This window comes from Pteropus alecto, unplaced genomic scaffold (genome assembly GCF_000325575.1).
Source record: "Pteropus alecto unplaced genomic scaffold, ASM32557v1 scaffold87, whole genome shotgun sequence".
NCBI classification, from domain to species: Eukaryota; Metazoa; Chordata; class Mammalia; order Chiroptera; family Pteropodidae; genus Pteropus; species Pteropus alecto.
The window spans coordinates 4,737,881-4,758,010 of NW_006443225.1; the positions used below are offsets into that span (position 1 = coordinate 4,737,881).

At 37.0% G+C, this 20,130-nt stretch overlaps 1 protein-coding gene and 2 pseudogenes across 3 annotated transcripts in view; all 3 read left to right on the plus strand.

The window, feature by feature from the left end:
- LOC102884792 overlaps positions 1-7,630 on the plus strand; it is a 100,833-nt pseudogene extending 93,203 nt beyond the window's left edge.
- A 9,523-nt stretch (positions 7,631-17,153) lies between these two features.
- Positions 17,154-17,271, plus strand: LOC112472665 (annotated as a pseudogene).
- A 780-nt stretch (positions 17,272-18,051) lies between these two features.
- UBXN2B (UBX domain protein 2B) overlaps positions 18,052-20,130 on the plus strand; it is a 26,685-nt gene continuing 24,606 nt past the window's right edge. For 2 of the 3 annotated variants that reach the window (XM_025041169.1, XM_025041170.1), the window contains exon 1: positions 18,052-18,222. In XM_025041169.1, the coding sequence (XP_024896937.1) occupies positions 18,136-18,222 (87 nt within the window). In that variant the 5' untranslated portion in view covers positions 18,052-18,135. The remainder of the gene's footprint in view (positions 18,223-20,130) is intronic. The other variant, XM_006923980.3, reaches the window with a different exon arrangement.

The following is a 20,130-nucleotide window of genomic DNA, read 5'->3' on the forward strand; positions in this document are numbered from 1 at the left end:
TTACCACTACACAGCTGTGAAAGCCCCCGTATTAAATACTACTAATAAGGGTCAAATGCTGAAGACAAAAATTTTACAGGGAATGAAAGATATTCGCGGTAAACTGCTTGACTTAATGTTGGATATTGACAGAGCCATAATAGCAGTGTCCACCAACACAGCCATGGGAGGGTGCGGGGGGAGGGCCTAAGAGAGCCAAGTGGATGCAGTTGTTCATTTCCAAAATATGTAACTAAAGAAACAGCAACTTAAGCATTTTTTAAAAAATAATATGGACCTAATTACTCGAAGAAACACATGAAAAGAGTTGAGTCATGGCTCTAGGGGCTGGACGAGAGGAGCAAAAGATTGCTGTTTTTATATGCCTTTTAATACTACAGTCAGCTGTGTGCTAATGCTTGCTTTGAAAATCAAATTTTTTCCAGTACAATTAATTAATTCGAGAATAATTTTAGGATACTGCAAATTTCTTATTTCCTTATGTGTGATTTTGTCTGCAAGAAACACTAGGAATACTGCACCCAGCTCAGCTGGGTGGGAATACACAAAACACGCGCACACACCCTCTAATATCTACCAGGTCCCTCCGGGCACCATGTGTCTGAGCCACATCCATCCACACCCCTTACTATGTATGCATATGACTCATAAGGATGAGCAATCGTTTCTTCTTTGTCGTGCCAACATTGACAATTTTAGTTTGTTTTTAATTTTGCTCTTGAAGTATTTTAAAAATATGATTTTTTTCTAATCGTTATGCATCAAATCACTGTGTGTCACTAATGAAGTATTTGAGTGTCACATACCTAACCCCATTTTTTGCCCTGTAATGTTTATTACTTGGTTTATTTGTTTTTTAATCAATAAATTTACTTTTTAGAGCATTTTTAATTTTATGTAAAAATTGAGCGGAAAGCACGGAGAGTTCTCAAACACGGTTTCCCCTGCGGTTAACATCTTGGGTAAGGGTGGTGCATTTCTTACATTTGATGAGCCAATATGGATACATTATTATTAACTAAAGTTCACTCATTTTGTTGCACATTCTATTGGTTCTGACAAATGTATAATGATATGTATGTTCTATCACAGTATCATACAGAACAGTTTCACTACTCTAAAAACCGTCTGTGCTCCATCTATCAATCACTCCCTCCAGGCTAACACCTGGCAACCACGAATCTTTTTACTATCTCCATAGTTTTGCCTTTTACAAAATACCATACAGTTGGAATCATACAGGATGTTGCTTTTTCAGATTGACTTATTTCACTTAGAAATAAGCATGTGTTTTTGTGACTTGATAGCTCACTTTATTGTCTTGCTGAATAAAAGTCCATTGTATGGATGTACCACAATTTATTTATCCATTCACCTACCAAAGGACATCTTGGCGGTTTCCAAATTTTGGCATTTATCAATAAAGCTGCTGGAGGGTGATCAATTTGTAACTTATATAAATGTCTAATCGCTATGTTGTAAACCTGAAACTAATATAATAATATTGTGTGTCAACTATAATTTAAAAAGTTTTTAAATTAAAAAAATAAATAAAACTGCTTACAAACAATTGTGAGCAGGTTTTCATATGAACATAGTTCTCAATTCATTGGAGTGCAATTTTTTTCAACTCAAGGAGCATGATTGCTGGATCACATGGCAAGAGTATGTTTAGCTTTGTAAGAAGCTGCCAAACTATCTTCCAAAGTGGCCATACCATTTTGCATTCCCGTGAGCAATGAACAAGAGGTCCTGTTGCTCCATACCCCTGCCAGCACTGGGTGTTTCAGTGTTTTGGATTTTAGGCATTCTAATAGTTGGTAGTAGTATCTCACTGTTTTAATTGCAACTCCCTAATGACATATGACATTGAGCTTCTTGTCATATGCTTATTTGCCATCTGTATATCTTATTTGGTGAGGTGTGTGTTCAGATCTTTTGCTGATTTTTTAATTTGGTTGTTTCTCTTCTTACTGTTGGATTTTAAGAAGTCTTTGTATGTTTTAGATACCAGTTCTTTATCAAATATGTGTTTTTGCAAAGATTTTTCTCAACATCTGGCTTGTCTTTTTTATTAGCTGAACAATGTTTTTCACAGAACAGAAGTTTTTAGTTTCAATGAAGTCCAACTGACCACTTTTTTTCTTTTGTGGGTCATGCACAATTTTGCATAACTCAGTGATTTTTAGGAATTCACAGAGTGTGTAATAGCCACTGACCATATTTATTCTTTTTAACCATTCATTTATTTGACCAGATAATTCCATTTTGAATAAAGTTCCCAAAATAATTGGTTCAGAGGTACTGAGTAGCATAACTTACGGTGAAAAATTGGAAACTAATGCCAAACAGTTGAGAATGGATAAGACAAGAGAATATTAACTATATGAAATACTAAGGTTGTGTTAAACATCACTAGCATGCCAACCCTCTTTACATACAAAAATAAGTTCATGGAAATGTCAAACAAAGAAAGTAGCATATAAAATACCATTCACACATTCATAATAGTTAAAAAAAAGTATAATCTGACAAACAGAAAGAAAAATCCAGTAACATGTATTAGTTAGAATGAGTAGCAATAGTTACTGTAAAACAAATCCTACAATCTCATACTAAAAGTTTATTTTTCATTCATGCAAAGTTGAATATGAATGTTTCAGGCAAGCAGCAGCTAAGGGACCCAAGCTCTTCCCATCTGTGGCTCTACCATCCGCTAAGCCTTGGAGTCCTTGGCCCGTTCTTTTCTCTGCGTTTTGCTGGGAGATGGACAAGAGTGTGAGGAGGTATTGCGTGGGAGGTTTTATGGGTCAGGTTTGGAAAGCTCAACCCACCTGCATCCGCGTGGCCCCACACACCTACCTGTAAGGCGGGCTGGGAGAAGCGGTCTAGACGTGTGCCCAGGAGAAAGAGGAATGCTTTTGTGCCCACATAGCACCCTCTGCATTTGACAAAAAGAAACTCTGGTTTCCTTAGACTCCTTCCTCCTTTCAATTTTGCTTAATCTGTAATAACGTATAAGCATCCCTCATATTTTAATCTATTTTGTTCCTGGGTCCAGATTATGAGAGTTTAGATACCACTTATCCAAGTCGATTAGGTTCCTGTGTTCAGATAGGAAGAGTTTTGATAGCTAGGATTTATTCACTCTTTCTCTAAAAAGAGAAAATTAAAATTTGCAGCCTCTCTGAGCTGATACCCTATACTTCATTTCAGACAACACCTCCTAAATCAACTCAGAGTATTGCCTGTCCTATTTAAAAATTTTATAATGAGATTACACATCTTGCCAAGGAAATGATGTGTAACAATCCTTTCTGTAAGTGATGCCTCCTTCCTAACCTAAATCTTTTTCTTTTTTTGAAATAAAGCAAAACATCAAAGATTTTTTTCTAAGCAGCACATATTAAGAACTAGTGTTTGGTTATGCATTGGTAGCATTCATCAGTGACAAGTTTTATGTTAACAGTGATATTTTATATATAAGGGTCTGTAAACATGCTATATTTGGGAAGCAAAATATCTTTATTATAATAATCCATTCTAATTTTTTTTTATTTCCATGATCACTTTAACATTGTTCTCTCGATATCTTTTCATTTTAACAAAAGTGTTATAAAGCATTTGGAAAATTTTAGGGTAAGTCAATTATTATCTTTTAAAAAGTATTTTCTGTGTCTGCTTCCTGGTTTTTCCAGATTTTTACTATCATCAACTTGTATAAAATGTTTCATACAGGTTCCTGGGGTATATTTACATTTAATCTATGTTTAACATGAACAGTATTTTTATGTTTACTATATTTAATCTCTCTAATTATGAGTACCCTTATTTATTTTTCCTATTGAGGTTCTATTACTATAGTATTCTGTTACTATATACTTTATGTTCTCAGATAAATCATTATTAATTTATGAAAGGCTTTTGTTGCTAAGTTATTACATTTATTTCTTTATTTTCTAACTAGAGATCATTAATGTAAGTACGCAATTGACTTTTTTGAAGTTTAGATTAAAATCTTGCAATTTTGTAAACTTCCAATTTTTTGGTTGATATCCTTGATTTTCTGTATAATTATATAATTAGTAAACTATATAATTGATTTTCTAACAAGATATCCAGAGACCTTATTTGGGGCCCTCCTTCGACTATATCTTTTTAAACAGTATTTATAAAGTTTCAATAAGGTAAACAAAGTTTGATCTGTATCCACTCTTAGTCTTCTAATTAAATAATTGATTAATTAAAACAAAAACTATTTAGAAAGTTAACCGAATTAAACTATGACAGATTAGAAAACGTCATCTGAAGTAATCGGATTTGGAATTTGATTTCTATAGACATTAAAAAAAATAACGATTGGTTGATATTCTAAGTGAACATATTAGATGTAACATAATAAATTTTATAAATGCACTCTTTGTATAGCATTAAAATTTTACTACAATGCCTGTCAGTTCCTAGATCATTAACTACTTTGGGTGTTATAATATCACCACCTACTGGAGAATTAAGATCAGAAGGTTTTTGTTTTGGAAACTCTCATCGATAGCAACATTTATTGAATTTAGACATTCCTAGATTCATAACAGTTGTTAAGGCATTGAGGTTATAACCCCCTACTTTACAAACATAATAAAATAGACACGGAAGGACTAAACAGTTCAATGATTTGCCCAAAATCACACTACTAATTATATATAAAATGATTATATAAGACCAATTACATATCGGCCTATACTGCAGGTCTCCTACTTCTCATTCCCACAATCTGTTTTCTATAATCCAGGACCGCAGACAACACGTTCATTGTCAGCGTTCATTATAATAATGAACTAAATAACTAGAACACTCTTAAAGTGAAAACAAAGTTGGTTTTCCTACCAAAAGTATTTATCATAATTTCCCATGTGTCTTTTACTGCCTCATAGATTAAGAGCTAAATTTCTAAGTTTTATGTTTTCTTCTATAGGTGACCATTGATTGAATGATTTAGTATGAGCAATCTAGTTTCTCCTATCTTCCTTTTGTTTTCTCACCCATGATTAAAGAAAGAAGATAGCACTTTTTAACTCTTTCAATAACAATTTAAAGACTATTGGAAATTGCGTAGGAAAGCAGCCTCCCTCTTAAACAGTAAATGAGAGAGTAAATTTGTGCTAAAATTTGCTTCTAATTTCACAATATCTATCAAAAATTTAAATCACATGGCCTTTGACACCACAATTCCACTTCTAGGGATTTATTTTACCAATATTTTCACACAAATATTCATTGTGGTATTACTGGCGATAGCAAAAACAAAACCAATCTGGAAACAAGTCATTAATAGTAAACTGATAAAAGAAATTGTAGGACATTGATACAGCCCTGCTATATGAAAAACTGTGCAGCTCTCATTTAAAATGACATAGTTCTACGTATACTTATAAGAAAAGACTACACTTTATATTCCAAGAAAAAGAGTCAGTTTTGCATTATATGAGTATTGTTATTCCATGTGTATAAAACTTTATAATTTTATAAATATTTACAATAAATGCATATTAATACATGGTTTTACATAAATATAATTTTATAAATATGTGATAAATATATACACACGTAAATAAATAAATGCATTTGTTTATGCACAAAACGGTCTCTAAGGCATATTACATCTTATTAAAAGGCAAAAGATTTATATGACCTAAAGAGAAACCAAAGTATGTTATTACATGTTATTAAAGTTATGACTCATAGAAAAAAATTGTCCTACATGCTGGGGTAAACTGGAGGGGCAACTACGGAGAGCTTGCTACAGTAAAAACCACGATATTTTCTCTATATTTCAAAAATGTTATAAAAATCCATACAGTATTTAGAAAGATATTAACAACTAAATTTAACCTTCAAAAGTTTTCTAACATTTAATGTGTTTCTAAGTGTGCTAATAACTAATATAATTTTAATACATATATGTTTTTATGCTTGAAATGGCTACATGTAATTTCTAATTGAGACTTTTTAAAAATTATTTATCCTAACTCTTGATTGCCACTATTGATGAAAACTTTTATTGCACTAGTATACAATAAAAAAGTTTTTACAACCATGCAAAAATTATCACATAGCTGAAAGTCTATTTTTTAACTGAACGTAACTGTAATGTTAAAAATTTCTTTGGTGATGTGACTGGATTTCCAAGTTAATCAAACATTTCCATACCATGTACTTCATAGTCTAAATAATATCTAATTTGCTAAAGGCATGTGCCGTGGTTTGGATGGCCCTAGATAGAATTATATAACATACGTAGTGTTCTGGGTTGAATCATGTCCCCCTAAATTCAAGTACACCCAGAAACTGAGAATGTGATTTTGTTTGGAATAAGAGTCTTTGCCTATACATAATTAAAGTTCAAGATAAGATCATTCTGGATTAGGGTAGGTGCAAAATCCACCAAGAGTATCCCTAAAAGAGACAGAAGAGGAGACACAGGGACTCAGAGAAGAAGGGTTTATGACCACAGAGGCAGGGGTTGGAGTGATGGATTTACAAGCCAAGGAAAGCCAAGGATCAAGAGCCACCACCCAAAGCTGGGAGAGAGGCAGGGGATGGATTGGCCTTCAGAGCCACCAGAAGGATGCAACCCTGAAGGCAGGAGCCTTGATTTCAGAATTCTGGCCACTAGAACTGTGAGAGAATAAATTTCTATTTTAAGCCGCCCAGTTTGTGATAATTTGTCATGACAGCCCTGAAACACTAACGTACATGGCGACCACTCACAGACAGGGCCGTGGCCCTGAGAGGAAGCCTCTCAGGGCCCAGCCGCATTTCCTGTCCTCTGAGGACAGTGGAAGGAAGTGATTTTCTGAGAACTGGACTTCGCCTGGGCAGGTCGTGGCTATGGAGTAGAGGACTCCCTTTCACAAGGTAAACCGAGACTTAATTTTCAAGATGGGAAGTCCACCAGACAGCTGTGATTTTACCCAGTATTTCACAGGCCTGTTTCAGTCCATCATCTCCCATACGAATAGTTCAAGAAAACAACTTGTGAGTCCAACACTTTCTTAGAAAAAGATTGATGAAAATATGATCTTCATTCAATCCTCGTTCCGGTGTGATAAAATGTCCTAAAATGGAGAGTGAAGAAAACAATCAGAATGTTTCAGAGAAACCTGCATTTCGAACAGAAGGAAACTGCTTGGAATTTCAAGAAGAAATTAAACCCATAGACAGTGAACTTGAAGAAAAGACATATTTGAAAAATGCTTCAAGACTATCACTGCACGTAAATCTCGATCACTTGATACTGGGTCCCGCAATGGTCTCCAAAATGAGTTTGTGAATGAGAATCTTCCCCAAAGACGCTTAAATGAAGAAAAGATAAAACTGGGGAAGCAGATTCAGGAGAAAGACCTTCTTCTAAGGTGAAAACTAGTCAAAACATAGAACTCAAAGAATGGCCTGTTTTGGCTACAGTTGTTAATAAGGAAGTGGAGATGCTGTAGCCAGCTGTTGCTTTGAGAGCTACAGTCAGCCAGGTCTGAGGAGAATGAACCTCACTTAGGAGACAGGCCACCGTGGGTGAGATGGTAAATTGCTGCACTGTAACAGAACTGAAGACAAATTTGTGTTTCATTCATGATTTGTTTTTTCTCCAGAACATCTCTGAGAATGACAAGTTAATTAAAAGATACTTGTACATTTTAGAGAGAAGGTATAAACCATTAGGGCTTAGAGAAGATATCCTCGTAAACATCAATTTAGGGTACACTGTTATATAAATATAAATTAAATGTGTCTTGTTACACTGTTTACACAATTTAGGGTACACTGTTATATAAATATAAATTAAGTTTTAAAATGAAAATTTGGTATTTTGGGTAGATTTTCCAAAGAAAATTTGACAGTTAAAGAAATGTGGGGGAGGGAAATCATGTTTAAAAAAATGGCTGCCCACGGTTTGTATGTTTCAACTTCGGTCCTAGGAGCAGGCTAACCAAGTCTGAATCCCAAGTCCATATTTCAAAGAGAGAGAACCAGATTGGCCAAGCTTGAGTGACGGCTGCCAACTCATTTATCTGTGTTCAAGGGTCAGAGTCATATGAGTGGCTGCCAGGCCTCATCCCTATGGATGGGATGCAATCATGAATGAATGGACACCCAAAATCTTGGCTCTGTCACTAACTACCTGTGTAGCCTGGGTCATCTCATAGTCTGTCTCTTTCTGTTAAATGAAAGAATTAAACTATGATTGCTAAAGTTCTTTTGAGTTTTAAATTCTATGGTCCAATGATTCAAATAGAAAGAATTGTAGGAAGCACAGTTGATCAGCAGAGGCTGGAGTTAGGAGAATCGAGATGATTAAGACCCAGCCTTCCTTAAATGACAATCTTGCCACCCTGTGAGTTCTGTGAGGAAAGTCGATCCCCCTTTAAGACAAATGAACTCAAATTGTCTTAGGATATAGGCATGTACATTCAGCAGATCCTTAAACAACATCGTTTAACTCAGTGTCGTTCCGTTATAATATCGATGAGATGTACTGAAACTTAATTCTTGTTTAGATCTGTTAACCTAATTGGTTTCATCATACATCGTTTCGCTTAAAGTCACAGAATCTAACCACAATGTTAAGGGAGGACTTGCCATATTCTCAAGGTCTTTGGTACTTCAGTGACTGGAGTGTGGCGTCCTATGACCTAACACTCATGATATTCTCATGTAGGCTTAGGACTGAGCTTGATATAGGGGTTTAAAAGGAATATAATATTTATAACATAAAAATATTTACATAGTACTACTCTTTTAACAGTACTTAAATTCTTGAAAGCATGCACGATCGATCAAGTTTTATAAATGTATTTATATATAAACATTTTCTAGAATGGTTTTACTTGTAAGACTCATGGAAAATACCCTTTGGGAAAGTAAAAGAACCTCCTGAAATAAAAATAATTACTTCTTATTCATCTCTTGTTTACACAGACTTTAGTACTTAAGTATCCTTTAAGGTGGAGAATAATATTTGTTTTCTGTCATAAATTTTTGTGTTTGTTTTTAGTGCTTAATTGAGAGGTAATTGACAAATAAAATTATAAGATATTTAAAGTGTATGTGATGGTTAGATACATATAAACAATGCAAAGAAATTCCCACCATCAAGTTAACATGTCCATGATCTTGCATATTTACTTTTTTTTCTTGGTGAGGAAACTTAAGATCTACTGACTTAGCAAATTTCAATTATACAATATAGTATTATCAACATATAGAATATCACCATGATATTCATGATATCCTCAGACTTTATTCATCTTACAACTGAAAGTTGGTACCCTTTTACCAACCTCTCCCCTTTCCCCCATGCCCAGCATCAGACAATGGCCATCAACTCTGTTTCTATGAGTCCAGCTTATTTTTAGATTCCACATATATGTGACACCTAATGGTATTTGTCTTTCGTCTTTCTCTGGCTTCTTTCACACGGAATAATGGCCTGAATTAATCATTAACCCCTGAGCTCCCTAGGTGGTATCTCATCCTAGCCAATGATGCTCTTTGAAATCTCTGACCTATGACTGGGCAACAACAATGGGAAATACCCATTACTGCTGCTTTGTGCAGCCCAAAATACATCCTCTTACCTTTGGCCATATTTACATATTTAAAAGATGTAGTCTCTTAACTCTCTCTCTAAGGCTGTGACTCCCAGGGTCAGATACTGTTTACACAGTTGTGCTTAGCACAGGGCACTTGTTGATGGTTTTGTCAATAGCTGAAGAAGAAAAACAGGAGCCTGAAACCAATTCTTTTGATTAAATTAATTCGCCTTACCTGAAAAGAAGTGGAAAACAAATAAAAACTCAAAAGGGAACCAGCCAGAACTTCTCCCTATTTTGTCCCCACTGTAAAGAGCAAAGAAACATAGACAGAACTAACGCGGAGGTTGTTTAATCTTGGATGTCATCTTTTCTTGGCTAAAGTCAGAGTCAAATAGCAAGAGGCCCAAACCAGTCTCACCCAGTTTCAAAAGCCAGACAGTTCTCTTAATTCATGAAAATTATTTTTGTTTAAGTTGTATATCTCATAACTTTCTCAAAGATTTTTGTTTTCAGATTTATGCTGCACTTTGACAATAAACAACAACCTATTGATTCTACAAAATGTAAACACAGCTCACTTCTCTATGCAAGGAGGCTCCTAGTGTCTCAGTAAAAATTTAGGGTGAAATTTTCTAATTGTATTCTTGTTATTCATACTTACTGGCCTAATTCTCATCTTTACTCTGAGGGTTGTAATTGGGAGTGTTTGTCTTGGGGCTAAGGAGGGGCGGGGAGGGTGGGAGCTGGGAAGGGGCTGGGGTAGTGGAGAAGAAAAACATTGGATGTTTATTAAATCTCCGGAGGGAGAGCCTTCCGCAGAGATGAAGGTTTAAAGAATAGCTAGGTTAAAATTTGCAATCAAATCAACTAGTAAAATTTAATTACACTAGATGCTTTATTTAAATATTGTTTTCAAACTTTCTTTCTCAGGCTATTATGAAATGAATGGTAACAACCACTGAGAATTTCACACCAATAATTCCTCTCTCTCTCTCTTTCTCTCTTTCTCTCATTTTTTCTCTCTTTTCATACCAAATGCAACTTTATATTTCTACATAATAACAATCACAGTAATATATTTAATCCTCTCTTATGTATATTTTAAATAACACTGTATTCCTGAGAATTTCAGCTTCTCATGTTCAATAAAAATTGGGAAGGTTGTGAAGCTGGAGCTGGATTCTCGTTACAGCTGAAGTCTGTTGGTTGGTGCTCCTTCTGGTGGACATATTTTGCATTGCACATGCTTTTTTTTTTTTTTTTTTTAATGCAAGAACACATCATTTAAAGGCCAAGAAACATCTCATAAAGCCAATAACAATCAGGAAATAATCTCAAAAGACCATTGCATGATCAAAAATGCAGGAACTTGATAAGATTGAGCTGATTGCATGCACCAGAATCCGTCTAAGAGAACTTGTTAAAAAGGAATGGCTTGATTAAAAAAAGAAAGAAAAAGAAATCTTACCATTTGCAGTGACATGAATGGACCTAGGAGATATTATGCTAAGTGAAATAAGTCAGACAGAGAAAGACAAATATCACATGGTTTAACTTACATGTAGACCTAAGTAACAGAATTCACAAACAAAATGAAAACAGACTCATAGATACGGAGAACAGACGTGATTGCCAGGTGCAAGGGGGTTTTAGGGGTTGGATGAAAAAAGTGAAGAGATGAAGCGGTACAAATTAGTAGTTACAAAACAATCTCAGGGATTTAGAGCATAGTATAGCGTATATAGTCAATATTAGTGTGATGGTTTGTGTAGAGCCAGATGGGTGCTGGAGTAATTGGGGGATGACTTCATAAATTATATGAATCTCTAACCATTTTGCTGTACACCTAAAACTAATATAAAATGAAATAAAACTGTTTTTAAAAGTAATGGTTTGACACTGGCTCGCAGAGAAAACTGCAAGGGACTGCTTACTAATAATCGTTTTAAAATGTTTGTTCTGATTGATAAAGGATAGGGAATTTGGATTTGGGAATTGGAGAGGGAGAAACTCTACCTTCACCCTGTAGCCTAGTAGTGTAGCCTAGAAGAGCAAGACCCACAGAAAATACATGCTCGCGAGCGCTCACATGAACTTCTGTGAGGAACCCTTCCCAAGACCCTGCAAATCTGGGGCAGAGAAGACAGAAATGTAAAGGCCTCTACAATAAACCTAAGGAAATATAACAGACATAAACCCCAAACTTAGATATAAACCTTTCTGACATTTTTGAGTAGTGAGGAGGGTGAGGTGTAAGTCATAGAGGATGACACCCTCTGCTTTGGCAGAGTCGGGAATCAGAGTTTAGAGAAAACCTTCTTGTGTCCTCATAGAAGTGGGACTTGCTGAATACATGAGCTTAAAAAGTTTGGATCCTAGGCTCAGAGCAAGCCTGGGGGAGTTAATTTACAACTTTATAACTAGAGATCTGGGGAGAGAACTTCGGAAGTTCTCATGTTTACATGGCAAGGGAACATGAGGCCCAGGTCTGCGGGGTCATCTCCAGGTTCTAAAAGAGACACTGGGGCTCGTGTGGCCCTTGGGGAAATATATTTACATTCCAAAAGTTTAGTGTGAGAACCCAAGGCCTTTTCCATCTCATCTCTAGAAAGCAAAGTTTTGTCTCCCTCCTTTGGGCAGTTGCCTCTTTCTCCTGTATATAAGCAGAGAAATTCATTTTTCTCCTTCCATCTCCTGTGAAGCATTTGGTCACTTGTAATACCAGGAGAAGGCACTGGAAGAAAAATAAAAAAGAGATTTTGGTCTGAGACATCCAGATAAAAATAACTATTGAAAAGACAATTGGAAATATAAGTCCAAAGTAATAAGAAGTAGGTATTGGAAAAACGAATTTGGAAATCCTAAATGCAGTCAATCATTTATGCACAGATTCCATATTTGCAAATTCACCTACTCAATAAAATGTATTTGTAACCCCAAATCAATACTCATGGGATTTTGTGGTCATTTGTAGACATGCGCACAGAAGCAAAAAATTGAGTTTGCCCAATGAGCATGGTCCTAGCTGAGGGCGAACAAGGAAACACTCTGCTTCTTGTTTTAGCTTTTATAGCTGTAAACGAATTCATGGTCTATTCACATTATACTTTTTGCATTTCTGTGCATTTCGTTGGTGATTTTGCTGTTGAAAATAGCCCCAAGCATAATGCAGAACTGCTGTTCCTGAGTCCAATCTTCTAAGTACCTTGTGGAGAAAACACGAGTATAAGATAAGCTTTGTTCAGGCACCACGTGCAGTACTGCTGGCTGTGAGTTTAGTGTTAATGCATCAACAATATCTATTAAATAAGGTCTCTTTCAACAGCAAAAAAAAAAACATTAAACAAGGTTATGTATCAATCAGCTGATGAAAATGTGCCCGGGACCTTGCAAGAACCTAATTCTGCGTTTCCTCTAGGAGCAGTGGGTTCAGGAACCACTAACTCAGTGTTCATGGCAACTTTATAGAACAGAACTTCTGCAAATAATGAGAATTCACTGTGTAGACATGGCAGGGATGAGAGTGGATGATATTGAGTAGCGAAAGTATATACAGTGAGAAAAGAAAAGGGCTGAAGACAAAACACTAGGGAACACCATTATTTAGAGGGTGGACAGGAGAGAAAATATTAGGAGAAGCTCAAAAGGAATGGTCAGGGAGGTAAGAAGACAGTGTTGAGAATAACCCTGAGGAAATTACAAAAAGGGAACAGAGTCACCAACGTCAGAAGAGGCAAAAAAAAAAAAAAAACCTCCCAGGAGACACAGAGGAATAAAGGAAGAGCACACTTTTAAGTGAAATAATGGACCTGAATTTAAAACAGATCTGCTACCTAATAGCTGGGTTATATAAGGAAATTCATCTTATTTCTCTGATCCTCAATTACTTCTTCTGTTGGAAGAAGACAAATCCTAAACCAGAGGTTGTTGTAGATTACACAAAATAACATGCACAACCCATGAAATCAAGCAACTATAAATAGTCTATATTCTGTAAATATTAAAAGGTAAGGTTAAAATGTTTTAAAAGATGAAATAAGACCATTGTGTCCTACAGTGACCTCTGATCTTGGCGTCAATGATATTTCAGCATAAGTAAAATTATACAAGTGTCAGTTTCATTTATGTTGGGCAGTTGAAGTTGGATACAGTTTATTAGTCCAAGATGGATAGGCCTGCATTTTATTCTACCTTTCCTATCCATATATGATAAAGATCTCTGTTGATATACCTTGTCATTTCTTGACTTCCTGTGAATGGAATGTGGGCTTTGGAGATAGTCAAACCGGGACTTGAGTTATGGATCCCTAACTCCTTCATTCATTCACTCATTCATAAACTTAACTAAATGTACATATTGCTTTCCGTAGCTGTGAAGCTGAGAGATCCTGCCCAAGCTGAAGACATTGAATCTCATTGCCCTTTCAGCCCTTTGACTCTCCCCCAAGGCCCTCAATAAAATGATTTGGTTCCCCTCTTCAAAAAAAAATAAGTAAAACTATATATTATGTTCCAGATTCTCTGACAAGGCACCAGAGATAAAGACATGGCCCATGGCCTCCATGATCTTACAATTTAATGTAAAGAAAAAATAAATATAATAAGGTGTTAAAATGAAGTTTCCAGTTTAAGCAGCCCGAGAAACAATAAATATTAAATGTCGAAGCAGATGTGAAACAGAAGCTCCCAGAAGATGATTCATCTAGAATAAGTTTCATGATTCTTGAAGCCCCCGTAACCACTTGGAGAATATAAAGTAGTCAGAGAATGAAGGAGAAATGAGGTGTTTGCGATCATATGTCTTTGTAGAAAAACGGGAAGAGATACTATGAGCTAAAAGAGAGGGGACTTCCAAGGGACCACATGAATGTCAGTTAATACTTCTATTCACGGTTAACATGTTAAGGTGATTGAAGCAACACAAACACATGTGGCAACTCCATAACATGACATGAGCAACTTCTTTCTTGAGTTGGCTAATTTCCAAATACTGGAAGAATATGTCCTTTCCTTTCGTATTGCTATTCACAGCTTAACAGTTATAGACATGGCACACTTTAAAGTCTTAACTGCGATGTAAACATTTTCTCCACCACATTCTTAAAATAAAGTAGAAAATCAGTGAAACAATAGATTGAGCTCTTATTTGTGGTATTTAGCAATGTCTGAGGTTAATTTCGAGCTATCAGCAGTTGTCACTGAAAACAGTTAGGAAAAGGTGTCCAACATGCCGTTATTTTGTATCTCTACCATATAGAGACGATCAATGTAAATAACCTCAAGGGCATAGATAATAATGTGTATTGAAATAATTAGGAAATGATGATTTGTGAGTATTGATTAGATTGGTTTTTAATACGACTTAATTGTAAATACATATAATTTAATTTTTAATAATAGCTGTTTAACAGCCAGCCATGAAATTCCTGAAAATTGAACAATAGTCTCTCACGAGCCAGTATAAGCCACCACTTACACACCATTGACTTAAAGTACATTGAAAACATAGCCTTTACCGTCCTAGCTGTCACTCTCAAATTACTAAAACATGGATTTTCCTTTCTATGAAATTAGTAGTGACCTTTGAGCAAGTAATCTCCTCTTCCTTTAATGTAGAGAGATATCTTCCAGTCCTGATCTTACCTGATTATCTGTAGGAAATGACACCATTAGTTTCCTCCTTGAAACTGGTTCGTCACTAGCTTTTCCAGTCTCTTCTCTTCATCCTACCTCTGACTTTTCATTAACTTTACCTCACATGTTCTCCGTTTTCCACCGAGTCCTTCAGCATCGGTGTTCCTGAGAATTCTCGGTGCTCGCATCGTCTCACGTTTCATCCTGCCTCTGGAAGCCTCTTCTACTCGGCTATCGCTTACACGCAGTCCACAGTGAATCCACATCTCCAAACCAAGATCCTCTCCTAGGCTCCTAACATCTGGACCCACATTTGCAATTGCTCCATGTTGTATTTTTTACCCTGGTGTCCCACATAAATTTCAAATTCAAAATGGCCATAGCGGATGTTTCTTTCTTTTGAATTTTACTTCTCCCTTTCAACTCAATAATTTACAGGTAGCGCCATTAACCCTTTATCTAACTAAAACCCCAAATGTCATTCTTCGTTCCTCCTTCCCTCACGTATTCCTCACAGAAGACTCCATCCAGTGCCTGTCGAGTCTGACCCTAATATTTCTATCAACTATTGCTTCTCTCTATACTCAATGTCACTGATTAAACTGAGACCTAATCACCCCTTGTTGTCGTAATATCCTTCTAATTCTCTAACTCTAAGTCATCGTACACATGATGCCTCTGTGTTCTTTCCAAATTACAAATCCTTTTAATGGCTTCCAACTGCCTTAGATTAGTGGTTCTCGACAACGGTTGCACAACAGAATCATCTGTGAAGGCTTTTGTAAACGACTTAATAAATGTTTAATTTACATATAATAAAGCACACCTGTTTTAAGTATATGGCTCAGTAAGTTTTTGACAAATGTGTATACCTGTGTTAACTACCACCACAACCAAGATATGAAATATTTCCCTCACATCCAAAAGATCCTATATATCCTTTTCCAGGCAAACGCCACAAGTTTTTCCTTCTCCAAAAAGACATCCCCAAGCAACCAGCAGCTTCTTGTTAGCAAAGATTAGTTTTGCCTGTCCTGGAATTTCATGTAAATTGAATCAGACAATATTTACTCTTTTGTATGTGGCTTCTTTTATTTAGCAAAATATAGCAAATATAGAATTTAGCAAAATATTATCCATTCATTTGTTGATGGATTGTTTTCAGTTTGGGGCTATTCTGAATAAAGTTTCTATGAACATTTAGTACAAATACTAAACATATATTTTTATTCCTCTTGGGTCGGTATTTAGGAATGGAAGAGCTGGACATTATGGTAACTGAATATTTAACTTTAGAAGAAACTGTCTATTTTCCAAAGTGACTGTACTATTCCCACCAGCACTGTATGAGAGCTCCAGGCAGAAAGCCACAGCGCACACAGCTCGTCTTGCTTGTTTCTCTTCTCTGGGACATCACAGACCTGCACTGCCTATTATTCAATGTCTGAAAATGGTTGCTTCATATGTTTTGTCTAGTTTATTAATTGTTGAGAATGAGATGGCAAGTCCAGTACCAGGTACACTGTCATCACCAGAAGCAAAGTCCACTTGGGAAGCGTCTTAAAAAATATGATGCTTGAGTTCCGCCCTATAATAATTAAATCTGAGTTCCTGGATGAGGGGTGTGGAGAGGTGTTTCTAATGTGCAACAGTGTTTGAGAATCACTGGCCCATAGGGTAATGTTTAATCTCTTCACTCAGGAATGATCCTTTAGAATGTCTAAGCCTACATCTTCAATCTATATCCCCCCATAAGCTTCAACCATGTAGTTGAAGAAAAAGCTATGCCTTTTCCTGTGGTTCATTTTTGCCCAAAGTCTACTGGAAGTACTTATCCTTAAGATTCAGCTGAAATGTCACTGGCTCTATGGGGCATAAAGAACAGTCAGGGATTTCTAGGGTAGAATGTTGTATTTAAAAGAAGATTGGGTCTATTGCCATACCATCCTGAATGCACCTGATCTTGGCTGATCTCTGAAGCTAAACAGGGTCAGCCCCGTTAGTACTTGGATGGGAGACCACCTGGGAATACCAGGTGCTGTAGGCTCTAAAAATAATAAATAAATAAACAAATAAAAAGAAGATTGGGACAACAAATGCAAGGTTTAGTATCTATTCCCACCATTTACAACAGGGTGAAATTTAGTTACCTGGTTTCCTCGGGTATAGCACGGTAATAACAATACCCAGCATAGGGATAGATAGTATTACACACGGAATGCACCTAGTGTGGTGCACATAGCAAGTACCAACAGAATACACCTATTCACACCCCGCATTCCACTCATAACAATTCCAGCAAAGCTCTCTCCTGCAAATTGCATTTTATTATCTGTTTACATCTCTCTTTTCTCCATTAGATGGTGAGTTTTATGTTGAGCAGGACTATTTTTTTTCCTCAACCTTTGCATCCATGGGGCATAAAAGTGCCTTGGATAAGACAGGAGTTTGAATATAGTTTAGAATGGGGAGGGTTTAGTAGTCTCTAATTCTCATTGCAAAGAGCATTTACAGTGTTCTTCATTCTCAACACTGATTCATGCTTTGGCGGCGACGTATCACCCAGTCCTTGGGAAGAGGAGAATTTGACCAAGACTGAAACAAAGTAAGGTTACAATTTTGATCAGATAAACATGCAGAAGACATTTCCATTACCGAGTTAAAAGAACTTGCAAGTCTCTGCTGCCCCCTAGGGCGGCCTATGGCACCTTCGGGCGTGCAGCAGAAGCTCACGCAGAGGATTCTCTGCAGAGAAATTCTGAGCCAATTTCCTTTAAGGAAAAATGGGACAGGATAGGTGGGCTGATGCTGGAAGAAGGGGGTACCGCCCACGCGCGGTTGCCAGGCAACCGGCTCCGGAAGTCGCGGGAGGCGCGTCGGCAGCGGCGCCAGTGAGCGCCCGGGGTGAAAGATGGCGGAAGGCGGCGGCGCCGCCGATCCGGGCGAGCAGGACAGGAGGTCTTCGGGGCCGAGGCCCCCGAGCGCGCGGGACTTGCAGGTGCGGCGGGCGGCCGAGGGCGGGGACGCGGCGGCGGGTGCGGGAATGGCCCACCCTGGGCTCGGCAGAGCCTTCCCCAGACCCGACCTGGGGGCAGAAATGGGATTCCCGCGCCGCCAGGCTCCCCAGGGCGGCGCAGCGTGCGGTGGTGTTGGTAGGAACAACTGCCCGTTTCCCCTCCGCCCCATATTTAATTTAAGAAGCATCTGTTCATTTAGAATGGCATTTTGTGGGGTCATTTGAATGGTTCACCGATTGATGCTTCCTTCAGACTTGGCTGCGGAAGAGGGCTTTACTGTAGCAGTGGGAAATCAGCGATCACTTAAAAAGTGGTAACAGGTGTGCTTGTTTGATCTTGTCTTCGATGCTGTTGCTGTCATGATTTCTTATATATATAAATGATTCCTTTTTATAAGGTAGCTTTTCCCTTTTAAAGAGGAGAACTAAAATAGTCCATCCTTCGGCTGCACAGCCTAGTCGTAAAAGCTAGTCTCTATAAAGCATTGCACATAAGAAACAGGGAAGTAAAACTTTATGTTATAGGCACCGACATTGGGTAGCTAGCTACACAGGAGTGCGCTAAATTTTGCTTTATCAGATTCTTAAGATTACTTTACTCATTTTAGGCTTTTTTTTTCTGTCTCCTAATGTCATTGATAAAATTCAACAAGTAAACATCTGTATGGAGCTATAGTTGAAAATAAATAATGCTGAGTCCACAAGCCTTGGTGGAAAAATTTTGCTTATAGTCACACCTTCATCCTACTTTTCTGAGCATATGTAATGACCACCTGCCACTTGTCGTACTGCCCAGCTTTGGGGACTACAGAGATAAACATCAAATCCACAGTTGGTACTGGACACTGTTGAATGGGATAGAAGTGTAAAACGCATTTCTACCTTTTGAGGATGCGCTCAATATAGAATAATTTCAATGCCCATAGGTCAATTCATTAGTACTAAAGAGAATCGAGGACTAGGAAGCTATCATCTACCTCATCTTTTCTGTCGCAGACCACCATCACTAACGGGCAACATAGGATGTTAGGAAAAAATAGGAGTTTCTGGTCAGGCCAACTTCGATTTGCATCTTGGCCCTGCCACATAGTCGTTGTGTGAATGTAAGAAAAGTGTCTTAACGTCTCTCATCCTCAGCGTCCTTATAAACTAAGGATGATGTACTTAGCAGTGTCAAGGATGAAATAACAACGTCTGTAAAGCACCTATCACAACTCCCATATTATCTTGGCCCAGCACTTGCTAGGTAAATATTTGGTTCCTTTTCCCTTAAAGGAGAAAAATACTGTAACTTTCCCTGGTTAATCCATTCTAATGCCATTAAGGTTAAAACTAACTTAATATCCTTTCTCTAACTTAAATCCATTTCTTTTTACATGGACAGTGAGAACAGCTTGGCTAATGATCACCTGATGCTTGGCAAATGTACCAACAATCCAGTGGATTAATATATGATTAATAATTAGAGATATTATGGTAGATGTCACTAATTGTGAGAATGCCTTTGTTTCCACTTAGAAGATAGAGATATTTTTATTTTATCTACTTTCTGGTAGGTAGGTTGGTAGGTAAGTAACTGATTTTTTTATGAATGTGAGTTGGTATATCAAATACACTAAATATTGATAATCTTTCCTTTAGAATTTAATAAGAATGTGAAGAACTTGCAAAGAAACCTGAAACAAGTGATGACGTATGAAGAAATAGAGTATGTATGAAAGGCTAAAGAATCGAATAATGTTCTTCTTCCTGACTGGTTTCTTGGATATTATTTTGGATTATTTTGTTGTCGTTTAATCTAGCCAAGCTTATTTTAAGAGTTACCCAGTTAGTGCAGTTTTCAGTAGGTACTCGTTACTTTCCTGACAGCTTGCTGAGTATCATGATATT